Below are 24,460 nucleotides of genomic sequence, written 5' to 3'. Positions count from 1 at the left end.
TCAGGGGTGAGTATCCACACTCTTAGTTTCGGGGGTGAGTATCCACATCAGGTGTGGGGACTGGCCACTTCGTTGAGCATCATACACCTTTTGATTGTTCATAGATCTTCCCCCTGCCAGAGATACTGTGGAATGGGTTAGGAGTAAAGATCAGGAATGGAATCCTGGTTTTCAGTAACGATAAAGTCATTTGGACTGATTCTTCCTGCTCAAGACAAGTAACAACTGAATGACACACAAAAATTTTAAAACCATCAAAGAGTTAATCAGATAGTGTAGATTACTAGGCTAAGATCCAGGAGGGGATGGAAATCTAGAGAGAAGAGTCCAGCATTTAGGGCCATTTTTGTGCTGATTCTAGTTGCCAATCTAGAAGAGTTTGTTTAATAGTCTGGCCAGCCTGAAGGGACAGCAGTCAGAGTCCAGGGCCCACCAAAGGTGGGAGCCCTGGACCTGCCATTGATTAGGGACCAGTAGGGGTGAAACAGAAGTGAGTCAGCTGCCCTCGAGGGACTGCTGCCTGTCCTTCTGTTATTTGGAGGGCCCAGAAAAATCTCAAACTCTAAAACTGGATTAGGATGATCCAGGTTGTTATTTCCCTGGGCTCCTGGCAGAAACAAACAAAAATACCCTCTGACACTAATTGTTTCTACAAAAATTTTTAGCAACGAAGTTCGACATATTATCAAAGATAACCTGATTCAATAGGAGGCAAGATCCTATGGGAAGAATGAGAGGAAAAACAGAAAATAGAAAGCAACGGATGGGGAATCAAGATAATTAGAATTATACCTTGCTTTGAAAAAACTAAGACTACATTCAAAGAGATAAAAGCAAGCCTTGAAATCTTTGACAGGCAACAGGAAGCTATATAATATGGTGTAGCCGATTTCAAAAAGAGCCAAATATGAATTCTGGAACTGAAAATGTCAATAAACAAAATTAAGAGAACCAATGGAGGGGTTTAACAGCATGTTAGATACATTTGGATAAAGAACTCATGAATTCATAGGTCCAAAGGTTAGAATGTAGGGTGAAAGTAAACATCCTTAGCAATATATATGGACATCCAGGAGGTTGAATTCAAAATATTGAGGATGCTATCTGCAACATGAATCTGTCCACAACACCAGTGGAATTCACCTGGAATCGTAGTGGGAGGGCAGTGTGTTTATCTGCACAGAAAGTGCTCTCATATGTGCTATCTTCCTTCTATGATTTCTAGTCTATGACTTCTCAATTATATTCTCAGTTACATAGGGACACAAATAAAATGTCAGGATTTTTGGGTCCTAAAAATATTTGATAGATTCTGTAAGGGACATAAGTACAATACTTGTTGAGATGTTCTTATATGTAATGTCTTCTTGCAGTTTAAAGGAAGTTTAATTCAAATTAGCTGTTCTTTTAAATTTTATTCTGAAGTGAATAATTGTTGCAATTATTTGTCCTACGTGTTGGTCTAAGATCTGTCATGACCTATTTCGTATTGGGTATATGGTAACCTGTTTTAGTTTAACAAATTTAAAGTTTTAACTACATTAATAATTAAAAGTTCAACTTGTGTTTGCTTAGTCCCCTTGAGTTTCTTGAATGTGGCTTCTTACATCTTAGATCTTATATCTTACATCTGCTGGTCAGGTCTGCCAATATTTTACTGGGAGGATAGACCTGCATTTTTATGGCCCTTTAGTGTGACTTCGTTTCCTGGCCTGCAGAGGCCTTCTTACCCAAGGGATACTTAGACAGTTGAAGGAGTTATAGAATTTGGTTTCCTTCTTTCCACACCACTCCCATGGTATTATAAGTCATCAGTCACTTATATATTGATACTTTGCTCATACACTCTCTGATTTTCCTTAAATGTTGTCCTTAATCACCCTTCCTCCTGAATACTTGAGTTCTTACTTGGATTTATGTATAGCTATCATATTTGAGACGTAATTTGTTTTTAGAAGTATCTTGTCCCACAAAAGGGACACTTGCTGCTTTTTCTTTGACTCTAGCTGGTTCATTACTTGTAGTTTTCTTTCTCAGGGCCACTAGGGGGTGATATTTTCTATCTCTTAGTCCTCATTTCTAGCAAACCATATCAATTTGCAAACACTGTGGGCTAATATTTTAAAATACTAACCAGTAATTTTTTGGGTATATTTTAAAAAATTAATAGACTTTAAAAAAATCAGTTTTAGGGCTTCCCTGGTGGCGCAGTGGTTGAGAGTCTGCCTGCCAATGCAGGGGACATGGGTTCGTGCCCTGGTCCGGGAAGATCCCACATGTCACAGAGTGGCTGGGCCCGTGAGCCATGGCCGCTGAGCTTGCGTGTCCGGAGCCTGTGCTCTGCAACAGGAGAGACCACAACAGTGAGAGGCCCGTGTACTGCAAAAAAAAAAAAATCAGTTTTAGGTTTACAGAAAAATTGAGCAGAAAGTACAGAGAATTCCCTTTTATCCCCTTTTTGTCTCCTGCACAGTTAATCTTATTGTTAACAGCTTGCATTAGTGTGGTACACTTGTCAAAATTGATGATCCAATAATGACACATTTTTATTAACTAAATCCCATAGTTTACATTAGGGTTCACTCTTTATGTTGTATATTATGTGGGTTTTACAAATGTGTAATTATGTGTACCTACCATCTCAGTATCATACACAGTAGTTTCATTGCCCTAAAAATCCTCTGTTTCACCTGTCCATCCCTCCCTTCTCCCAAAACTCTGGCAGCCACTGATCATTTTACTGTCTCCACAGTTTTGCCTTTTCCAAAATGTCATCCAGCTGGAATCATACAGTGTGTATCTAGCAGATTGGCTTCTTTTGCTTAGTAATATGCATTTAAGATTACTTTATGACTTTCTGTGGCTTGCTAGCAGAATAATATTCCACTGTATGTTGTACCACAGGTTGTTTATCCATTGAGCTATTGAAAGACATCTTGTTTGCTTCCAAGTTTGGCAATTATGACTAAAGTTGCTATAAACATTTTTATGCAGATTCTTGTGTGAACGTAAGTTTTCAACTCACTTGGGTAAATACTAAGGAGTGCAATCCTGGATTACGTGGCTAAGGGTATTTTAAGTTGCGTAAGAAACTGCCAAACTGTCTTCCAAAGTAGCTGTACCATTTTGCATTTCTACCAGCAATGGATGAGAGTTCCCGTTGCTCCACATCCTTATCTGCATTTGGTTTTACCAGTGTGTGAATTTTAACCTTTCTAATAGATATTCAGTTGTATCTCATTGTTTATGAATTTACAATTTCATGCTGACATATGATGTTGAGCATTGTTTTCCCATATTCCAAATAATTGCCATCTGTATGGGTTTTTTTTTTTTTTGGTGTCTGTTCAGATTTCTTGCCCATTCAAAAAATTGGGTTGCTTGTTTTCTTATTGTTGACTTTTATGAGTTCTTTGTATATTTTGGATACCAGTCCTTTATCAGATATATGTTTTGCTAAGATTTTCTCCCAGTCTATGGTTTTTAAAAAATTCTCTTACCCTATCTTTGGCAGAGCAGAAAAATTTAACTTTAACTTACCATTTTTTCTTTCATGGAGAGTACTTTTGATATTGTATCTAAAGAGTCATCTCCAAATCTAAGGTCATGTAGATATTCTTTCTGTATATTCTAGGGAATCTTTATTTTTGCATTTTACATTTAGGTCTATGAGCCATTTTGAGTTAATTTTTGTGAAAGGTGAAAGGTCAATGTCTAGATTCTTTTCTTTCTCTTCATCTTACAATGATTTTATATTATTTTATGATCTGGTCTTTTCTCTAACACTATTGATTAAATTTGATTTTTATTTTTGGTAATTTAGAAAAGTTTCTTTCAACTTTATAACTTGTTATACAAACCCATGTTCAAACTCCATCTCCACCAAATGCTAGCTCCTGAGTGACCTTGGAAATGTTACTTATACCAAGCTTTAGATTTTCCTGTTGTTAAAATAGGGGTGTTACTTTTAACCCTGTGGCTCTTCCATTATATTTAGACATGCACTATCCAGTATGGCAACCAGTAGCCAAATGTGGCTATTAAGCACTTGAAATGTGGCTAGTAGTTTAAATTGAGATGCAAATTGAAACACACATCTAGTTCCAAAGATTTAGTAACCAAAAAAGAAAAAAAAGATAATTAATTAATTTATTTATTTTTGGCTGCATTGGGTCTTTGTTGCTGTACGTGGGCTTTCTCTAGTTGTGGCGAGTGGGGGCTACTCTTCATTGCGGTGCACGGGCTTCTCTTTGCTGTTGCTTCTCTTGTTGCAGAGCACAGGCTCTAGGCACGCAGACTTCAGTAGTTGTAGCATGTGGGCTCAATAGTTGTGGCACATGGGCTTAGTTCCTCCATGGCATGTGGGATCTTCCCGGACCAGGGCTCGAACCCATGTCCCTTACATTGGCAGGTGGATTCTTGACCTCTGCACCACCAGGGAAGCCCCAAGATCATAAATTGTTTGTATTATATGTATGTCCAGGGTATAATATTATATATATATGGTTAAATAAAATATATTATTAAAATTAACTTCACCTACTTCTTTTTACCTTTTCATGTGGCTACTAGAACATTTAAAATTACATATGTGATTCATGTTGTATTTCTATTGGACAGCATTTCTCTCTAGAGTTTGGTATCCATTACCTTACCAAGAGTAAGTTAGAGTTCTATTTTCCAAAAATATTTTGCACTTCTTACATAGAATGTTCTCAGTATATATTATTTCCCTTTGCTTTGTACTACAAGCAGAATTTGTCACCTAGAACATGGGAGGTGTTATTATGAAATTTTTGCTTTATAATAAGGACATAAATAGGATTATTGCAAAAATAACACAAAATACAGAGGAAGAAAGGGCAAATACAACTGGGTAAAAGTGGTGAGGCAGAGACAGATTAATTATAAAGCCAATAAAGTTTAAGTTTAAGCTGCAGGGACTTTCACTCACACAGGCTCCTTCCAGGGCCCTGAGAGTATGTGTTTGTGGGGTCTTATATTTGTAGCTCTTGAAAATGTAAGATATTTTAATCACAACCAGTGAAGACATCTGTTTCTCTCCATGTTGACTTTTCTTTCATCATACTTTGTGTCAATGGCATTGGGGTTATCACAGGCATTTTTAAGATCTGCCTCAGAAAGGTTGAATTGGGGAGATATTGAATTTGGGTTTAGTGGGCTATATGTATGTGGCTTGTGAATAAGTTGCCACTTTAGAAATGGCTTCAGGAATAATACTCCTACCCCCTACTGTCTCCAAGTTTCAGTGTTTGGACACCAAAGTGAAAGGCGAAAGTTGGCCTTGCCACATGAACTTGTCTTTTGGTGCTTGGCAGCAGAAGTATGAGTAATGAAAGAGAAAAAAGGTCTGTAATGTTTGAAGCCAGAAACTAGTTTGTGTAAAATTCTACCAGACTGTAAAATTGGAAGCAGAGTTTTCAGTTTTCACTGATGCCTCCTTTAAAGGGAAGATCTTTTCTGCCAGGAATATATTTGATATTGCAGCACATGCAATTATACATTTACTATAGCTTTTTTCTTTTTTGGTGGGAATTGAATAAATCAGATTTTATCAGAGTTACTGTGTGTGTAGGGCACAGACTAGCAGTACAATAAGCAATGAGAATGTCTGTGTGTAAAGTCACACACATGTGGTAGATCACTATGCTATTTTCAATATATAACCAGGGAGAGGATTAAAAAATGTGAATGCAACATCATTCAAAGTTATTCTCAAAATTTGGTGAGGATTCTTGGGGGTCCCTGAGATTCTCTTTTTTTTTTTTTTTGCAAAGTTTGATAAAATTTTAGTGACTGCATATACTCCTGGAAACATGACCACACTCAAGATACAGATGTTTCCATCACCATAAAAACTTTACCCGATCAACCGTTGTGTCGATCCTTCCACTGACCCTGGCCCCAGGTGGCCACTGATCTGTTTTCTGTCACTATAACTTCGCATTTTCTAAAATTCCATGTAAATGGACCTGAGATTCTTTTGATAGGTCAGTGAGATAAAACTATTTTCATAATAATATAAAGATTTCAATTTCCTTTGTCATTCTCATTCTATGAAGAATATACAGTAGAATTTTCCAGCAGCTACATATGTGATATTGTGACAGATGAAGATTGAATGCAGAAGCAGATAAGAGAATCCTAACATCTTCTATTAAGTCAGACATGAGAGTTCAAAGATAAAACCATTCTTCTCACTAAATTTTGTTAATTAAATTAGCATTCTCATCAAATTAAAAAAGTTATTTTTAATTTAAAAATGATGCTATTTGTATTGACATGTAGTTTATGTGTCATTGATATTTTAAAATGAATTAATAACTAAACATTTAATGTTTTGTAGTTTTAATTTCTACCATCAAAAATGTTTTCAGGGCTTCCCTGGTGGTGCAATTGTTGGGAGTCCGCCTGCCGATGCGGGCGATATGGGTTCTTGCCCCAGTCTGGGAAGATCCCACATGTCATGGAGTGGCTGGGCCCGTGAGCCATGGCCGCTGAGCCTGCGCGTCCGGAGGCTGTGCTCTGCAACGGGAGAGGCCACAACAGTGCAAGGCCCGCGTACCGCATTAAAACAAAAAATGCTTTCAATGATCAAATTCCTGTTCCAGTAGGTCCTCATTTAATTTCATTGAAAGCTAAGAATAAGAAACTACCTGAGTTGTAAAAGGCCATTAAAAGGACATTGTCATTCTCAACACCAGCACCAGTATTTGAAATTCTTTGTTTGTTTTGTGTCCTGGAGGTTTTCTATGACATAACACTTTTCCACAGTGAGATCAGTGACAGATGAGACATAGGTCTTTTTTCTGTAATGTGAGAAAAGAGTGACTATGAAAGTAGAGGAAGAAATGTAGTACATGTTCTCAGACAGATCTATCTTAGGAAAGTCCATATGTGGGATGTAAATGTGGAAAGTGAGCCCTTAAATCCATCTGTTTGCCTTTAGCCTTGGGAAGTTTTCAGATTCCCCCAAGTGTAGCATACCCAGGAAGACACCTGATCTCGATGGTTTAGCTGGCAATTATATACCTACACTAATAATTAAAGTATATTGAGGAAGACCAGGGAGAAGATGTGGGGCTGGAAGGACAGGTAATTTTAATTGGTTTGAAGGATATTGAAAGTAAACAAAATGAATTTCTACAGTGGTTTGGAGTTTACAGAGCACTTTCATGTATTACCTGTTTTGATCATCTTGTTAAACTTGTGGGGTATCTATAACAGGTTTTTGCCCCCATTTTACAGATAAGGAAAATGAGGCTCAGAGAGAATGTTTTTTGATAGAGGGTTACCTAGGAAATCTTTTGATTAGCACTTTTTTTTTTTTTTTTTTTTTTTTTTTTTTTGCGGTACGTGGGCCTCTCACTTTTGTGGCCTCTCCCGTTGCGGAGCACAGGCTCCCGGACGCGCAGGCCCAGCGGCCATGGCTCACGGGCCCAGCCGCTCCGCGGCATGTGGGATCCTCCCGGACCGGGGCACGAACCCGTGTCCCCTGCATCGGCAGGCGGACTCTCAACCACTGCGCCACCAGGGAAGCCCTGATTAGCACTTTTAATTAGTATCACATGACATTAATGGCAAAGTATTTTTTGAAAATTAAATCCTAATTTACTCTTATTTGGCTATAAAAATCTTAACAATTCATAATATGTTATTCAGCTCTGCAAATTTGAAACACTGTGGCTAATAAATCTTTAACAACTAGTAAAATTTTAACCACCTGAAAAACATAACATGGAATATATTGTGTGGGTATATATTTAGGTTTTTTCCATACTGATGGGGCTGACTCAAATATAATGAGGAATGTTATTAAACCTATTCATATCTTTCCTATGTGGGACCTCTACTGTAGTTTATAGTAATCCCTCCAACTCCCTCCCACACTGAATGAACTGCAGTGGTCTGGGTTATAAATTTAAATCAGATTAAATTCTACCTTTTAGGCATGCAGAGCAAGAGTCTCAACTTTAGTGGATACTTTAAAATTTTTTATTTTATTTATTTTTTAAATTGAAGTATAATTAATTTACAATGTTGTGTTAGTTTCATGTGTATAAAAGTGATTCAGTTATATATATATGTGTGTATATATACATTCTTTTTCAGATTCTTTTCCATTATAGGTTATTACAAGATATTGAGTATAGTTCCCTGTGCTATATTGTAGGTCCTTGTTGTTTATTTTATATACAGTAGTGTGTATATATTAATTCCACACTCTTAATTTATCTACCCCCCCATTACCCCCTTTGTTAACCATAAGTTTGTATTCTATGTCTGTGAGTCTATTTCTGTTTTGTAAATAAGTTCATTTGTATCATTTTTTAAGATTCCACATATAGGTGATATCATATGATATTTGTCTTTCTCTGACTTACTTCACTTCATATGATAATCTCTAGATCCATCCATGTTGCTGCAAGTAGCATTATTTCATTCTTTTTTATGGCTGAGTAGTATTCCATTGTATATATATACCACATCTTCTTTATCCATTCATCTGTTGATGTACATTTGGGTTGTTTCCATGTCTTGGCTATTGTAAATATTGCTGCAATGAATGTTGGGCTACATGTATCTTTTCAGATTATGGTTTTCTCTGGATATATGCCCAGGAGTGGGATTGCTGTATCATATGGTAGTTCTATTTTTAGAATTTTAAGGAATCTCCATACTGTTCTCTATAGTGGTTATACCAATTCACCTCCCACCAACAGTGTAGGAGGGCTCTCTTTTCTTCACACCCTGTCCAGCGTTTATTGTTTGTAGACTTTTTGATGATGGCCATTCTGACCTGTGTGAGGTGACACATCATTATAGTTTTGATTTGCATTTCTCTAATAATTAGCAATGTTGAGCATCTTTTCATGTGCTTTTTGGCCACCTGCATATCTTCTTTGGACAACTGTCTATTTAGATCTTTTGCCCATTTTTTTGATTGGGTTGTTTGTTTTTTTGATATAGAGCTGTGTGAGCTGTTTGAATATTTTGGAGATTAACTCCTTGTGGGTTGCTTCATTTGCAAATATTTTCTCTCATTCTGTGGGTTTTCTTTTCGTTTTGTTTATGGTTTCCTTTGTACAAAAGTTTTAAAGTTTAATTAGGTCTCATTTGTTTATTTTTGTTTTTATTTTCATTATTCTAGGAGGTGGATCCAAAAAGATATTGCTGCAATTTATGTCAAAGAGTGTTCTGCCTATGTTTTCCTCTAAGAGTTTTATAGTATCCAGTCTTACATTTAGGTCTTTAATCCATCCATTTTGTGTTTATTTTTGTATATAGTGTTAGAGAACGTTCTAATTTCATTCTTTTACATGTAGCTGTCCAGTTTTCCCAGCACCACTTATTGAAGGACTTGTCTTTCTCCATTGTATATTCTTGTCTCTTTTGTCATAGATTAATTGACCATAGGTTCATGGGTTGATTTCTGGGTTTTCTATCCTGTTCCATTGATCTGTATGTCTGTTTTTGTGCCAGTACCATGCTGTTTTGATTACTGTAGCTTTGTAGTATAGTCTGAAGTCAGGGAACATGATTCCTCGAGCTCTTTAGCAGGTATGTTATCAATTTCATTTCTTACTCAGGCATACCAAATTAACGATTAAATGCCATAATCACTAGCTCTGTGTATAAGCAACTTGAGGAAAGACAATATGAATTATAATTCTTGACTTCCACTGCATATTTTAGATACATATGTAATTTGCTTTTAATTTGAATATTAAAAATTAAATTTGTGGCTCTTATGAGATAGAGTGGGTCATAAGGTACTTGTGAGGAAATTAGAACTCTTCTTACACAGCTGGATGTCCACTCCCATGACTGCAGCATTGTCTGCTTCCAAAGAAAGTCTAGACCAAGAGTACCATCTAAGTATCCTGAAGTAATGGAGTTTCTGAAATTGTCCAACTTTCTTTCACCCACAAAGAAGAAAAAGAGTCAGTTTCAAAATACATTTTAATATACATATCTTCTGGGTCTAAGCTGACATAATGTTATATTTTAAAGATAAATTTATCCATTTAATTAGTATTCTTTTTCAAAAGTCAGTATTCCCCAGGAAGTGTATATCTTCTGAAATTTCAAGAAAAAATTTTTTAGGTAAACTAAGAATTAATTTCTTCTGATACACTCCAGTATGTCTCAGTCTATTCCATAATATGATCAATGAAAATGATTCTTATGTATCACCACATTTGAGGTGGCTTAGTTGAAAAAATTTGAGACAGCTTACTAAATTCCTGGAAGAAAAAAAGACACTTTTTAAATGTAGGTAAAGGCATATTGAATTCAAACATGTTTTACTTGAGATCAAAATTTCTTTTTTTGGAGCAAGAGTATCAATAGCAAATCATTCTTTTGTCCATTTGGATATTTGGAACATGTGGGTCTGGACATCCTCACAGGTTAAATGATTATCTCTGTCTGTTAGTACTAGAAGAGCTGATTTTTGCAACATTTCTTAAGTCCCATCTGAGGGGAGTGGCACATGGGTTCATGCATTGCACTAATTCTAGTCTATTGCTAGTGGCAGCTTGCAACCTTCTGAAGCCTCAGAACCTTCCTTATGTTAGGAAGGTTCTGAGGCTCATCCATGCTTAGTGAGTGGAAAAGAGTATCTCGATTGATTAACTGTGTCCTGTGTGTGTTTGAAGGGTGCGGGGGGGGATGGGAAATGGAGAACACTGTCTGTTTCCAAATATTTCCAGCTCCGACCTAACATGGAAAGTAAATTATGCCAGCAATTAAATGTCTTCTTTCTGGATAGATCCAATAGGGTTGGTAGCCCAGTAAAAATACTCCCTCACATTGCTGGAATCAAATGTGAGTGAGTAAGTGGGCTCCCTGATATTACTGGGATCTGTATTTGTCAAGGCAAGACAAAGAACTCCTCTCTCACTCTGCAGATGACTTTCACGGCCCTGGGGCACTTTCCTGGCTTGGAGAACTTACCTTTTGGTGACCCTGTGGTGGTTTCCTCAGTGGTGTGTATGCCCCTTTGGATGCCTACAGGGGTGGTCTCTGCAAAGTCGTCATCTGTGCCACTGGTAGTTGGGAAGGGGCCCTCTGAGTTTCCCCGGATGGCAGGATTTGCTCCTGCTTGTCCTGCAGGAAGGATTCCATTCTGGACATCTGGAGTAGCCTGACTGATGGGCAGGATGGCTCCGGGAAACAAGGGATGGAAGATAAATCCTGTTAAGATTTGGGGGGTCGCTGGCTGGAATGAGAGAAGGAAATAGAAAACAAAGTCAAAGGAACACATTTAAAAGGTGGTCAACCAGCTTTTTCTTCCTTGAGGGCAGCAAGTTTTGGTAGGATTTACAGATGGAGAGGGTAGAGTCAGAAAAAACAGTAAAGATCGAGTATTCCTCAGAGGAAATGCCTCCCTCTCCCAAGCCAAGCCTGATGCTGTTTTCATTACTGGGATTCCTTGCTGTGCTCCATTTTCCTCAGAAAGGGAAAGCCAGAATCAAGCCAGTCACAGGAAGAGGAATAATGCATCATTTGTTCATATCAGGTGTATCTGGAGGTAGAACTAAGGGAGAAAATCCATACAATTACAGGGGGCTGCATTTCTTTTGTTGACCTAAAGCATCATCTCTCCTTTGCCCATATTTCTTTTTAGAGTAATTTAAGAGACTAAAAGTTAATGGAAAAATTAGTTCAAGTAGATTAATCAATTCTTATCTCATGGTTTTCACCCCTTCAAGTTTCTTTTGATGTATTTTTCAGAGGCATTGGAATATTCAGTCAGAAACGTTTCTTTTGGCAGTTCAGCCACTGGTGTATTCCTTGAGGTTACTCAGTGGGTCTTCTCTCTTTTGGGCAGTCAGTGATTTGCCCACTGGTAATGAATGTTGTTGCTACTTACACTTGTTGTTGTTGTTTTTCCCCTGGGAATAAATTACTGTGAAAAGTTCTTCCTAAGAAGTAATAATTTGAAATCAGCTGGTTTTGGAGAGAGTTCAGGCAAGAACCAGTTCTCTGGGACCTCTCAGTTCTGACAGCATTCTCACAGAATAAAAAGCATTGAGAATTCAAAATTAAGATACAGGTCTGTTTCTTTGAGTGTGGATCTCAATTGTTAGTTTGCATAAGCACCATCTGGAAGGCAGAAATATGCATTTTTAACCAGCTCTCCAAGTTGTCCTGGTTTGATGGTCCAGGACTGATGTTTGGAAAACACTATCTTAGATTTATGAGGTATTGGAACCAGAATTAGACTTATGCTGAGTGAGAGATAGGAGTAGAGTACAGAAAATTTCAAATTGGGAGTTGGGACTTTCATACATTTGAAATAAAGAAAGTGGCTTCCCTGGTGGTGCAGTGGTTAAGAACCGGCCTGCCAATGCAGGGGACACAGGTTCAAGCTCTGGTCCAGGAAGATCCCACATGCTGTGGAGAAACTAAGCCCGTGCACCACAACTACTGAGCTTGCTCTCTAGAGTCCTCAAGCCATAACTACTGAGCCCACATGCCACAACTACTGAAGCCCGTGTGCCTAGAGTCCATGCGCTGCAACAACAGAAGCCACCACAATGAGAAGCCCACGCATCGCAACGAAGAGTAGCCCCCACTCGCCATAACTAGAGAAAGCCTGTGCAGCAATGAAGACCTAATGCAGCTAAATAAATAAATAAATAAATAAATAAATAAAATAAAGGTGAGTGGTGCCCATCATTAAAAAATAAGGCAAAAATAATAGACTATAAATTACCAGTGCACTATATATACTAAGGGTAAATATTTGTTCATAAAACGTGTGTGTGTGTGTGTTAGTTACATAAAAAATATAGCTATTACTGTGAGTTTCACCAAGAAAAGAAAAAAAAAGAAAAAGAAAACCATTTTTCTATCCACTAGTATAGTGGATAGAAAAATGGTTTTCAATCTGGATTTACTTTTTTTTTTTGACCTTCGGACCTAATTTGCTTAAGCTTTCCGAGTCTCAGTTTCTTTTTATATAAAGTTGGTATCTCTACTCTACTTTGTAATCTGGTGAGGATTAAAGGCAACACATGTAAAAAAATCTCTATTTTGTAATCTGGTGAGGATTAAAGGCAACACATGTAAAAAAATCTACTAAGGTGCCTGTTTTATAGAATCGAGTCAATAACTGGTTGATATGGGTATTCATGTATCAGTGTTGGCAAAACATCCCTGTTACTTGATTTTATTTATGGACAGTCTAGGCAAATCCCTACCTTTTTAATAATAGAGGTTTAAAAACTGTCTTCCCAGATATTGCCTCAACTCTTTACTTCAGTGTCATGTTTAGATACCATATTAATTCAAATAATTTTTCTCTGAAAATGACTTATGCAGAAATGCATAGAAATGCCTAGTAATGGTACTATGAGTTTTATTTAGGGTCAGCCCTCTAGTTATTCATATGTATAGAGAAGAGTTCATTCATCGCCATAAGATGCTAGAAAAATAATAAATTTTTCTATAAACATTAAACATCTAAGTCAAAAAATTAATCCTTCCTGCGCTAGATATCAATATGTATATTATTCTAAATCTGCATGCATTTCAGTAACTTACAATCCTACATTTTAATCAATACAAAGTTTAAAACTATGAATTGGCTTTCTGGATAGAACTGAATCTGACATCAATATGTGGAAAACAAAAGCTAAGTCAAATTAATGGGGACAAGTAGCTGGAGAAGGATGATGAAATCCCCAGCTAGACAAAAGCTAACCTAATGTGAGGACCTATAAAAGTGTTCAGTTTATGATAGTATGCACCAGATTTAGGGGTTGTGGTCAAAAGTGGCTATATGACGATAGAAAACAGCATTGTGGTAGCAGTGAAAGGAATTTGAAATACTAGTAATTAATTTTTCTTTTTACCAATTCCTCTGAGCTTAGAATAGCACCCTAAAAAGAAAATAACACAAGTTATTAGACAGATTTTTAATATATTTGAGGCAAGGTTTAATATATTTGAGGCAATATATATATTATAATAACTTAAAAACTTAAAATAATTATAAATATTATAAAGAGATATGTGTTTATTTTCAACAATAATTTAAACTGCCTTTGTGATTTGTATCACAAAACTCAAGTTAGCACATGACATTGAACTACTAACGTTTATTATTTGAGTGATGGGAGGTCTTCTGCATTACAGAAGTTACATGTTTTCTATAATTAGGTAATAGATACACATGAGGGGAGACTTGGAAGATGCAGAAAGCAATAAAAAAAATCCCATCATGCAGAATGTGATATTTTTTCTTGCAGATGTTTTTCAAACATTTCTTTTTTACATACTAGAAGTCATGTAATTTTTACAACGTGTCTTACCTTTTCTGTTAATACTACGCAGCAATCATTTAACCACATTACCAACAAATTTTAATAAATATAATTTTGAATGGTCACAAAGTATTTGATTTTATGTTGTACAGTTTACGTAATAATTTTCCTTTTGTTTAAATGTAGGTTGCACCTAATATTCTTCTCTACCATAAAATTATTTTGATGAATTTATTTGTAAATAAACCTTAGCTGTATTTCAGATTATTTCCTTGGAATGTGTTCCCATATGTGGAATTAAGAGTTAATATGAATTTTATACTTGATTCTGCTTTTAGAAGTAAAAGCTGCCATCTGATGTTCATATTTGATCTTGGGTCTTGGTAATTTTATCAGTGATCTCAAGAATTACCTTTCACAAAGGAAAATAGAGAGAGAGGAAAGTGTGTCATTTTTAGGGAAAAGATATATAGTTAATAAATAAATTTGAGATAAAAATCCCCCAAATCATTAATTATTAGATCAGCCCATTAATTTAATATTTTCTTAACAGTGTGGTTTAAAGGATTGACTGGTTGCTTCATCTGTGACATTTACTAACTGTGTGATTGTAAATAAATAACTAACTGTAAGTATTGCCAGTTACTCATCTTCACATTAGAAATAAAAGTATTGTCTATAAAAGGTTGTTTTGAAAATTAGATGAGATAGTACATAATAAATAAAAAGTACTAGAACAGTGCCTGGCACATAGTAAGTGCTCAATAATTATTCTTGTTATTATCGGTGTCCATACAGTGCAAAGTAAATAGGAAACTTGGCAACTATCTGGTGAATTGAGATAGGATGAAATATTTCACACTAAGATGATTTAAAATAAAAATCATTTTACAAAATAATCCTACCTGGGCTCCAAGGTGTGCTACAATAACTGGTAACACCTGAAAAAAGAGTGAGAGACGTAGGAAAAAATATACTAAAAGGTAAGTTCTGGTAGTGATATAAATATTGAGACTTTTAAAAAGCATACAATATTTACTGAATAGATATTTGTTTAATGTATCATCTATGATCATATATATGGACTCACAGAGCAGGATGGGAATTGGAACTCATCCAGTTTGTAAAAAGAAGATTAGACCCAGAGATTTAGAAACCAGTCCAAAGCAGCACATGTAAAAGGTAGAAGTTAGTAAATTGGATGAACAAAAAATAACTTTGATTTCAAGCTATCCCCAAACCTAAAATTATTCCAAACAATCATGTTGATAAAATCCATGTGTTTCTTTTATATGACATCTCAGAAGATACATTAAAACATGTAATGGATATTTTAAAATATCACGATTTCTTGAAGCATGTGTACTTAGTCTCATAATTGTTGCCTGGATATTTTGATATTAAAATAGAACACTGGAAGGAAATTTTGGTTGATATTGTTCAACAACGCTCATCCTAACAGAGTTCTTAGAGCTAAGTGAGAAATACCACACTGGTCACTGATAACTGCGTACATGTTATGGGTTTGTAGTTGGAAAGAACTGGGTGAGGTGTTGGTGTGCTCTAGCACTCTAAGAACTAACCATGGGGTCTGTCAGAAAGAACTAGGGTTTTAAGGTTTATTTTTATTTCTATAGAAACTCATAGAGTGTCACAAAAGTTATCAAAATGGGACTTTTAATATTCCAGACCTAAAAGATTTGAAAATCTTATAAAAAGACTCTTAACTTTATTATTTCTCAAGAAGTTTGTACAGTAACACCCATAATGCCAAAAGGTAAAAAGTACACACATTTAAGAAAAAGCCTTACTCTCTGTCAGATCCCTGGCTACTGACCAAAAGCAACTCATCTTCAGGGTGGCAATGGAAAAGTGGATTGAAGGGAAGGGACACAGGATTTGGGAGAAAACAAGATTGAAATTTCTTCTTTAAAGGCAAATTGGAAGGAAAAGAAAGATACAAAAGGAAACCACAAATGTCTAAGTAAAAAATGTATTGTAAGAATTAAGTAATGTAGCACCAATGTAACAAGGAGAAAAAGTGTTAGTTTTCGACAGAGATATTGTTTGACATAATAATAGCTAACACGTATTGAATGAGTACCATGTATAGGCACTGTTCTAAATGTTTTATGTAGATTTACTCATTTAATCCTAACAGCTCTAGTGGTAGATTCTAATTAATCTCTATTCTATATGATGAAGAAAGGGAGTCACAGAGGGTTAGGTAACTTGGCCACATAGGTAGTAAGTGGAGAGCTGGGATTTGACCAGAAGTTTTGGCGTTCTAGAGTTCACTCTTAGCCACTCTGGCCTGCCTTAGATAAATGAACGCTGTGGGCAGCTGCCCAGGTTTCTGGCAGGGATGTAAGGTCCTCTACATAGGGAGAGACAGGGTCGGAGGGACTGGGGCTGCGCAAGAGAAGGCATGTGTGGGGACCCTTGGTGGTGGCATAGCCTAGAGACATCGAAGAATCCCCACAGAGAACGAGGATTGATTTATATTATTGCATGTTGGGGAGCGTGGAATGTCGAACCGTCTCTACTGAATCTTTAGTAACATCTACAGTGCCCACATATGCCTTTGACTCCGGTGGATATATTCTTTGGTGGATATGAAGATGTACTAAGCCTGACTTCCAGGTTAGAGCAGGCCAGCAATTGAAACTGAACCTGGGCAATTGGCAGATGGATTACACCAGGGTCATGTAGTAAAGAGATTCTCATTTTATTTGCTACTCTCTCTAGTCTTTTTCTGAGGATGACTTTTATTATTAAGATATAAATAAGCAGCAGATACTTTGAGTGAAGGCTCTAATATATCTGTAAGAAATAAGTAATGACTGATAGACAGGTATACACATCAATATTAAAAAAAGAAATGTAAAAATTAGTTATATTACATATTTTTACAAATATGAATAAATGAAGCAGTATAGAGTTTCTTGTGTTGTTATTTTGGACAAAAGGCACAGAAAAAAGTATTAGTTGCATATGATATAGAATTTAAATTGAGCAGCTTAAAATAATTTTGTCAATTAAACTCAGCTTTGATTATAATTACTAATTAATATAAGCTTGCTACTATAAGTTGGACGTGTCCCTAGTGGTAGGAAGATGGTTAGGGTATAGTCATGCTTCATTATTTGGGAATGTGTATTAAAATTCTTACAGTTTTGAATATCTTTGGACCCACAAATTCTATTCCTAAGAACTGGTCTTAAAGAAATAATCACTGAAGTGGTCAAAGACTTAGTCAAAGGATGTTCACTGTAGAATTGTTTACAGCAGCAAAAATTTTGGAAAAAACCCCAATGTTTTCAATATGATGGAATACTAGCAATCATTAAAAACAATGTTATAAGTGATTCACAATGTTATAAGTGAATATTCAAAATATAGGAAAGACTATTCAAAATGTATTAAGTGAAAAAATTAGATTATAGAACATCAGATATAGTAAGAACATATTGTCTTTAAAAAGTGTACTTATATGCATAGAAAAAGAGTGGAAGGACATAACCTAGAATGTTGACAGTGTTTAATTCTGGCTGGTAGGCTTATGGGTAAATTTTATTTTTTCTTTTTCCTTATCTGTGTTTTCTAAATTCTCTATAGTTAACATATACTATGTATGTAATAATCAAGAAAGCTTCTACAAAAAATTAGACCATTACGTGGGAATGATAGGAACTGAGGTCATGTGTTAGGGAGAATTAGTTAACAGTAACCAATTTAGTCATAAAGGGATCATTATATATTTCTTTAGAGTAATTTAACTATTTAGAGAAGTTCCAAGAAGACAAAATTTGGACTTTGCAGTTAAAATGCAAATACTTTGGAAAGAGGTGATGTCCTACGTATGTCATTTATATCTTCATGTGAGGGTTTTTTGGGGGGTTTTCCTGAAAGCAAATAATGATGGCAGGAGAGAAGGAACAAGAGAACCCTTGGGGACTCGAGAGGAGTCATGAAAAAAGCACACAAAAAGGATGAGATTAGATTTGCTGGAAATAGACTTTATCCATCTCTTATTTTTTCTTTGGAATGATTTTGGTCACCCAGAAGGTCTTCAATAGAAACAGAGCAAGCTGGAGAAGAATCCTGATACCTCTCAATCCCCCCGTTTATTCTTTCCTTCTCGATCTTCCCCAACTCTTCATATTTCCTGTTACCTATTACAAATATATTCTAGAGAGGTTATGGGGCAGCATGCTATTTTCTTGGTGTGTTCTCACGGGATTTCAGCAAGAACCAAATTGCCAAAGACTGCTTTAAATTTAGTAGGACATCCCTCTGCAAATTATCAGGGTAGAACTTTAAAGAACCTTGAAAATATTCTTTCTTCCCCTTTAGGCTTTCACCTGAGGGAAAATGCTCCCCATTGTTAAACTTAGTAGGTCTTTGAACTCACTTGTGGTTGCAGCTGCTGCTGTACCTTCAATCCCCCCAGGGTCAGTGGGAGGGTCTGGGTACCAGGTGCCATCCCTGCAGCAGGATTTAGCTGTAGGGCAACGAGGAAGATTTTCATTGTGTTGTTTCAGTTCAAACATCCAGGACTCGAATTCATATTTAATAAATGTAAAAGGGAGGATTAGCTATGCAAATATATAGTATACTACACTGCATTTGGAATTAGATATAGAAATGAAGTTCAAAGACTTGTTTAATCTACTAGTACAACAATCAAGTCCAGGACTAATTTTCTCATATTAAGTTTTTCTTTGGCATTTAAGTATCTAGTCTGAATATGGTCTAGTACTATATTTAAATCAGACCAGTGGGAAAAATCCATTTTAAGCAGGAAAGAAACATTATTTTATCCCCCAAACAGATTAAACTATACAGATATTCTATGAAAAGAATGTAGATATTTCTACCCCTTCTTGTTTGCTCTTGTTTTTGGGGCAATGAGAGCAGTCATAGTGTTTGTGTGGGTATGTGGATGTTGTATGGGCCATGAGGAAGATGTGTCAGGGGAATGGGGAGGGGAGCTCGGAGAGGAGGTGAGAAGAACTAAAGAAGTAAAGACTTAAGAATTAGATTAATTCCTTTAGAGATTCTCTTGCTAAGAAAATTTTTTAATGATGTATTGAATAGCATTGAACTCTCTTTGACTTTCCTCTGTCACTACAATGAATATGTGTGCATGTGTACATCTATGGATACACACACACACACATACCCTCCACATTAGGTATTATTTTTATTTAACAATGGATATTAAAATGATAAAAAAGAGTACTTACCAGTTGCCGGTCTGACCCCAGTGTGAGCATCTGTGTCAATGGAATTAGACTTAAAGAAGGGAAGACCTGCAGGGCATTGAAATTGATGTGTGAGACAAGAGATTGTCTGGTTTTACAGTGCTGTCAGTGGAGGATATCCTCAAGTAACCTATACTCCAGTCACAGGTGGATTTACCACGAAGGTAAAGCTTCAGGGCCTCTCACTAACATTGCCCCCTTCCATGGCCCTAGGAGGCACTCTAGCAATGTGTCAAGTTTAAGGTATTTATCAGCTTAAAAATATGTAATTTACTCTTATTTCTTATCTAATTATAAATTATCCACGTTAGTAACTAATTTTACATATCTAACTTTGTATTATTTTTCAAAGAAGGTCCCCAGAGCTTCTAGTTCCTTAAGGAGGGAGGTCAGCTACTGACATGAGTATTGTATAATGTCCATAGACCAAAAAGAGAACTTTAGACTGGTATTATTGTACTATTTCACAAAGTCTAGACATAGGTAAGGAGAGGTCCTTTTGAACAGAGCAAGGGTGGGAAGAAGGGGGTGGGTAGCCAGGAGACCATGCAGTTTTCATATGTATTTAAATATGTTTCAAAGACAGATTTTACAGTAACACATCAGCTCATCAGCAACAATGAAATTTAAGAAAACCACGAGGAAATCTGCAATTATTTTTATAGATTACTTCTTAATCCCTGCTAGTTCTGGCAAATGCCATACATGATTAAGTCATAGTACTTCAAGGGCATAGATGACCAAGCTGTTTCAATAGGTGTAGCTATTGCTTTTCAGAGTTTACTAGATTTGGTTGCTAAACCAAATTATTATTCAGACAAAAGGAAAAAGAATGAAGATGTGTTACTTTTCTTGCTCAAAGTTTTGAAAACAAGTATTTTCTTGTTTTTATTTTCCCCCAAATAAAGCTTTTCACTCTGTTGCTCAGTCATGAGATTTTGGCTGAATCTTGATTTTAAATCCACTAATCTTAACATGTTTCCTTTGCTGGTCTGTAAATGTTCCCCATTGTAGGACTCTTACCTGATTTGGCTGTTGTTGGTTTAGCAGTGTTGCCTGACCTGGAACCAGCTTTGTTGGAGGAACTACCAAAGCAGGGTTGAGCTGCATCTGTGATAACAAATTTTTGCAGAAGCAGGGTTGTGTTTGAGGTTTTGCATCCATTTATTTCCAGGAGGTAACAAGTTGACCCAAATGCAGAAACATCTGTCTTTAGCCTCTGTGTGTTTTGGAGCAGTTTTAACTCCGTGGAACATTTTGTGCGTGACAGGAGATGGAATTGTGGAGCAGAAAAGTGCCAGACCAGGAGGGGTGCTCTTTGGAGGGACAGAGGGTGAGATAGGGCACATGGATTTCTGGAGGTAGTTCCTAGGTTCCCATTTCTTTTCTGAAAGTGCTTTCCTCCTTTTCCAGGACATGAAATATATAGTCCACACCTTAACTCTATACACATTTCCTTTTTCCCAAAGCTTGAAGGTAAGCTGCCATGATTTCTACTGCATTTTCACAAAGCTCCCTAATTTTACCTCGTGCCTGAAAAGTCACTTCCTGTAATGGAAATTCTGTCCCCTTCCTGGCCAGGGTATTTTCCTAGTGTATTGAGAATAACTGAATCTTAGGGGTAAAAATCTCCTTGAATCCATATGATCTAGTTGCATTGTTTTATAGAAGAGGGAAGTGAGAAGCAGTGTCAGCTGCCAAGGTGATATTTTGAGTTGCAGAGCCTGTACTAGGATCCCTGCAAGTGCTTTTAGTCCTTGAAGAAATGAATCCTTCTATTTGTTTTTCTTTGTATTCCATCTGCATTCAGGTGGAAGCTCTCTGACCAGGTTGACTCTGGTTGGCATTTGCTCCTGGCTGCATTCCCAAGGGCAGTGTGCTGTGGGCCCCCCAGCACTGCATTAACCCTTGGATCACTTGGATATATCCTGGAGCTACCAATGACTCTTGATTTCACTTCGGTCTTTTCTCTCAGTTGTAAGAGGTAAGATTGGTACTATCTGTCCTTAGGGGTCCCTTTAAGCCTTAAGATTATGTAAGTATAAATTCTGCAAATGTGTTTTCATCCACTACAATCCACTGTCAGCATGGCAGTCAGAGGGATCCTTTTAAAACAACAGTCTGGTGTGTTTACGTCTTTGTTCAATCCGTGGCTTGACTTCTTTTTCAGCCAGGGACAATACAATGGCCTAAAATGCCCTCAGGCCCTGGGCCCCCAGTGCCTCTCTGACCTTCCATCCTACCTGATTTTCTCTTGTTCACTCTCCTACTGTTATTTAGGCTACTTGCTGTCTCTGGAACACTCAAGTCTGCTTCTTGCCTCAGAGCCTCATCTCCACTTGTTCCCTCTGTCTGGAATGCTTTTTCCCCCATCGTTGGCTCACTTTATCACCAGCTTCATGTTGTTGCTCGAGCTCACCTTCTTTTTGAGGCCTAGCCTGACTATTCTTCTGAGTATGCAACCTGTCCCATCTCCAGTATGTACCCTATTCCCAAACTTTTGATTTACTGAAAACAATTGCTAGGCTGCTTTAAGTGTTCGATTCATTTTATATACCTTTATGATAATTCAGTAAATTCATGTACAAATCATTTTTAAAAACCTTGTCTATGTGTCCTGAGTTTTATTTAATAAATACGATACTATACCTAATAGACATTTTAATGTTACTTCCCACATTCCCTGCACCACTGTTTCTAACTGCGCTCCCAATCTGCATTAACCTGCACAGCACTCCTCAATCTGCTTTGAATGATAGCTGTGCTCCAGGAAAGTTTTATTTGTCTTGGGTCTTTACAAATTTTATAGTAATTTAAATTCACTAGAGACACCTTATTTAGAAGAACCTTTTGACAAACTTCTTCGGTGAAGCGCAAAATCCATGTTTTACAAAGAATTTAACTTCCTAATTTACCTTGTTTAAACATCACATTTTTGTAGACGACTTCTTTAAAGGAAAAATGTATATTTGTTTTTGTTTCTGTTTTTGTTTTTGCGGCACGTGGGCCTCTCACTGTTGTGGCCTCTCCCGTTGCGGAGCACAGGCTCCGGACGCGCAGGCTCAGCGGCCATGGCTCACGGGCCTAGCCGCTCCGCGGCATGTGGGATCTTCCCGGACCGGGGCATGAACCCGTGTCCCCTGCATTGGCGGGGGACTCTCAACCACTGCACCACCAGGGAAGCCCGACAAATGTATATTTGCAACGAAATAAGAAGGAGGTTGGTTATTCATGTTTTGTTCCATCCCCTTCCCCCAAGATCACCCTGTTCAGGTCCTTCATAGAACTAATCATGGTTATAATTTATAATTTAACATTAAAAATATTTTTTAGTATCTATAGCCCTTGTAAACACCATGAAGGATCATGCCTTTTTTTCTTACCATTGTATCTTCAGCAACTAGCACAATATATGGTATACAGAGAGTTTTCAGTAAATATTTGCTGATTGTATGGATGAGTAAGGAAGTGTTAAGTGAGCTTGAGGCCTAACTGAGAATTATTTCTTTTTGTTCTGCTAATTCATAGTAAATATTTAAAAATTTTTTCTTATTGTCCACACTGAAGCATCTCAAACAAAGGGAAATTCACTTAGAGACCCAAACCACCCATATTATGTCTATAAAATATTGAAGGACAGTTGGAATACACATTTGAATACTAGTGCTCTTTTTTGTTCAAGAAACTGTTATATATGAACAGGTTTTGTGATGAAATGTTCTAAGTAAAAAATATTGACTGCTTTCTAATATTCCCTTACTATTGCATGATTTGGTAGACATTTTAGAGTTTATACAATCTAGATGTTTCATGCTTCCAATTAGAAAAATCAGAATGTTTTAGTTTACATCTTTGGTCATGAGAAAATAATTAGTTGGCAAGAAAATCTTAACTTCTTTTTGGAAGTAGAATCATTATCCTCTTTGAGCAGACATAATCTAAAGCATTCCTTTTTCTCCTAATTTCTACCCTATTTCTCTGCCAAAAATAATCAAAATTAATTTATTATTCAAAATAAATCAAATAATCAATAATTTATTATTCAAAAATAAATCAAAATAATAATAAAAATTAATTTATTATAAAATTAATCCACTCAATCCACGATAGATTGGATGTATTTTAACAATGTAAGTACATTGAAATATGCAGTAACACTTCATTAGTTTATCATCTTTCAACTTTGAAAATAAAAACAGGAAACTAAAGGAATGGGTCATGAAGCAGTTTTAGCAGAGGGCAAGGAGAGAGAGAGGTGCAGCTCAGGCTGGTTGGTTCATAAAATATACATTTTTCACTTACTGGTAATGATAGAGTTGATCCTAGAAGACAAAACAGGAGAATCGTAGCCTTCATGTTCAAATTACTACCTGAAACAACAAAATAGTGTTATTCTTTCACTCTATTTTTTTCTTTTTGAGACAAGGTGGTACTTGAAAAAAAAGAATGCTCTATTTGAAACATGGTCATTTCTGTTACCTTTTTCTTCACTAGGCAAAATGTACAGGTGAGACAATATGCAAAGTCCAGTTGATTTCTCTAGTTTCTATGATGAAAAATTTTACCCTTTCATGAGCTGTGAGTTTGTAGTAGGAATTTAAACTTGACTCCAGGAGGCTGGCAACTGAGGGACCAATGAGGACTTAGCTGTTTGTGAAATCATTTGGTTTCTCTCATTTCCCAACACTTCATTAGGTGAGTTATTAGCGGCAGACATCATGTTACCCAATGTCTACCATTTGAATAGAGGGTATTTCAGGAAGATATACTTTGTGTAATTAAAAAAAAGTGCAGACAATGAAAAATTACAATCCTTCTTCACCTCCATCTCCTTCCCAAATGGCTTCCCAGACATCCCTAGTTTATCATGTATACATAATAAATCAAACATCAAAA

The 24,460-nt window shown here is 36.5% G+C and overlaps 1 protein-coding gene across 1 annotated transcript; it reads right to left on the bottom strand.

The window, feature by feature from the left end:
- AMTN (amelotin) lies at window positions 1-23,920 on the bottom strand (the record flags this gene model as incomplete). The annotated part of the gene is made up of 8 exons (XM_082838159.1): window positions 1-125; window positions 10,981-11,245; window positions 13,887-13,913; window positions 15,203-15,238; window positions 18,712-18,801; window positions 19,547-19,612; window positions 20,588-20,674; window positions 23,867-23,920. The coding sequence occupies 8 exons, from the start codon at window positions 23,918-23,920 to the stop codon at window positions 1-3; spliced, it is 750 nt and encodes a 249-aa protein (XP_082694285.1).
- Between the last annotated feature and the right edge of the window lie 540 nt (window positions 23,921-24,460).

This window comes from Leucopleurus acutus (genome assembly GCF_964270905.1).
Source record: "Leucopleurus acutus genome assembly, chromosome: 4".
Lineage (NCBI taxonomy): Eukaryota > Metazoa > Chordata > Mammalia > Artiodactyla > Delphinidae > Leucopleurus > Leucopleurus acutus.
This window is presented reverse-complemented; position numbering and strand designations above follow the sequence as displayed.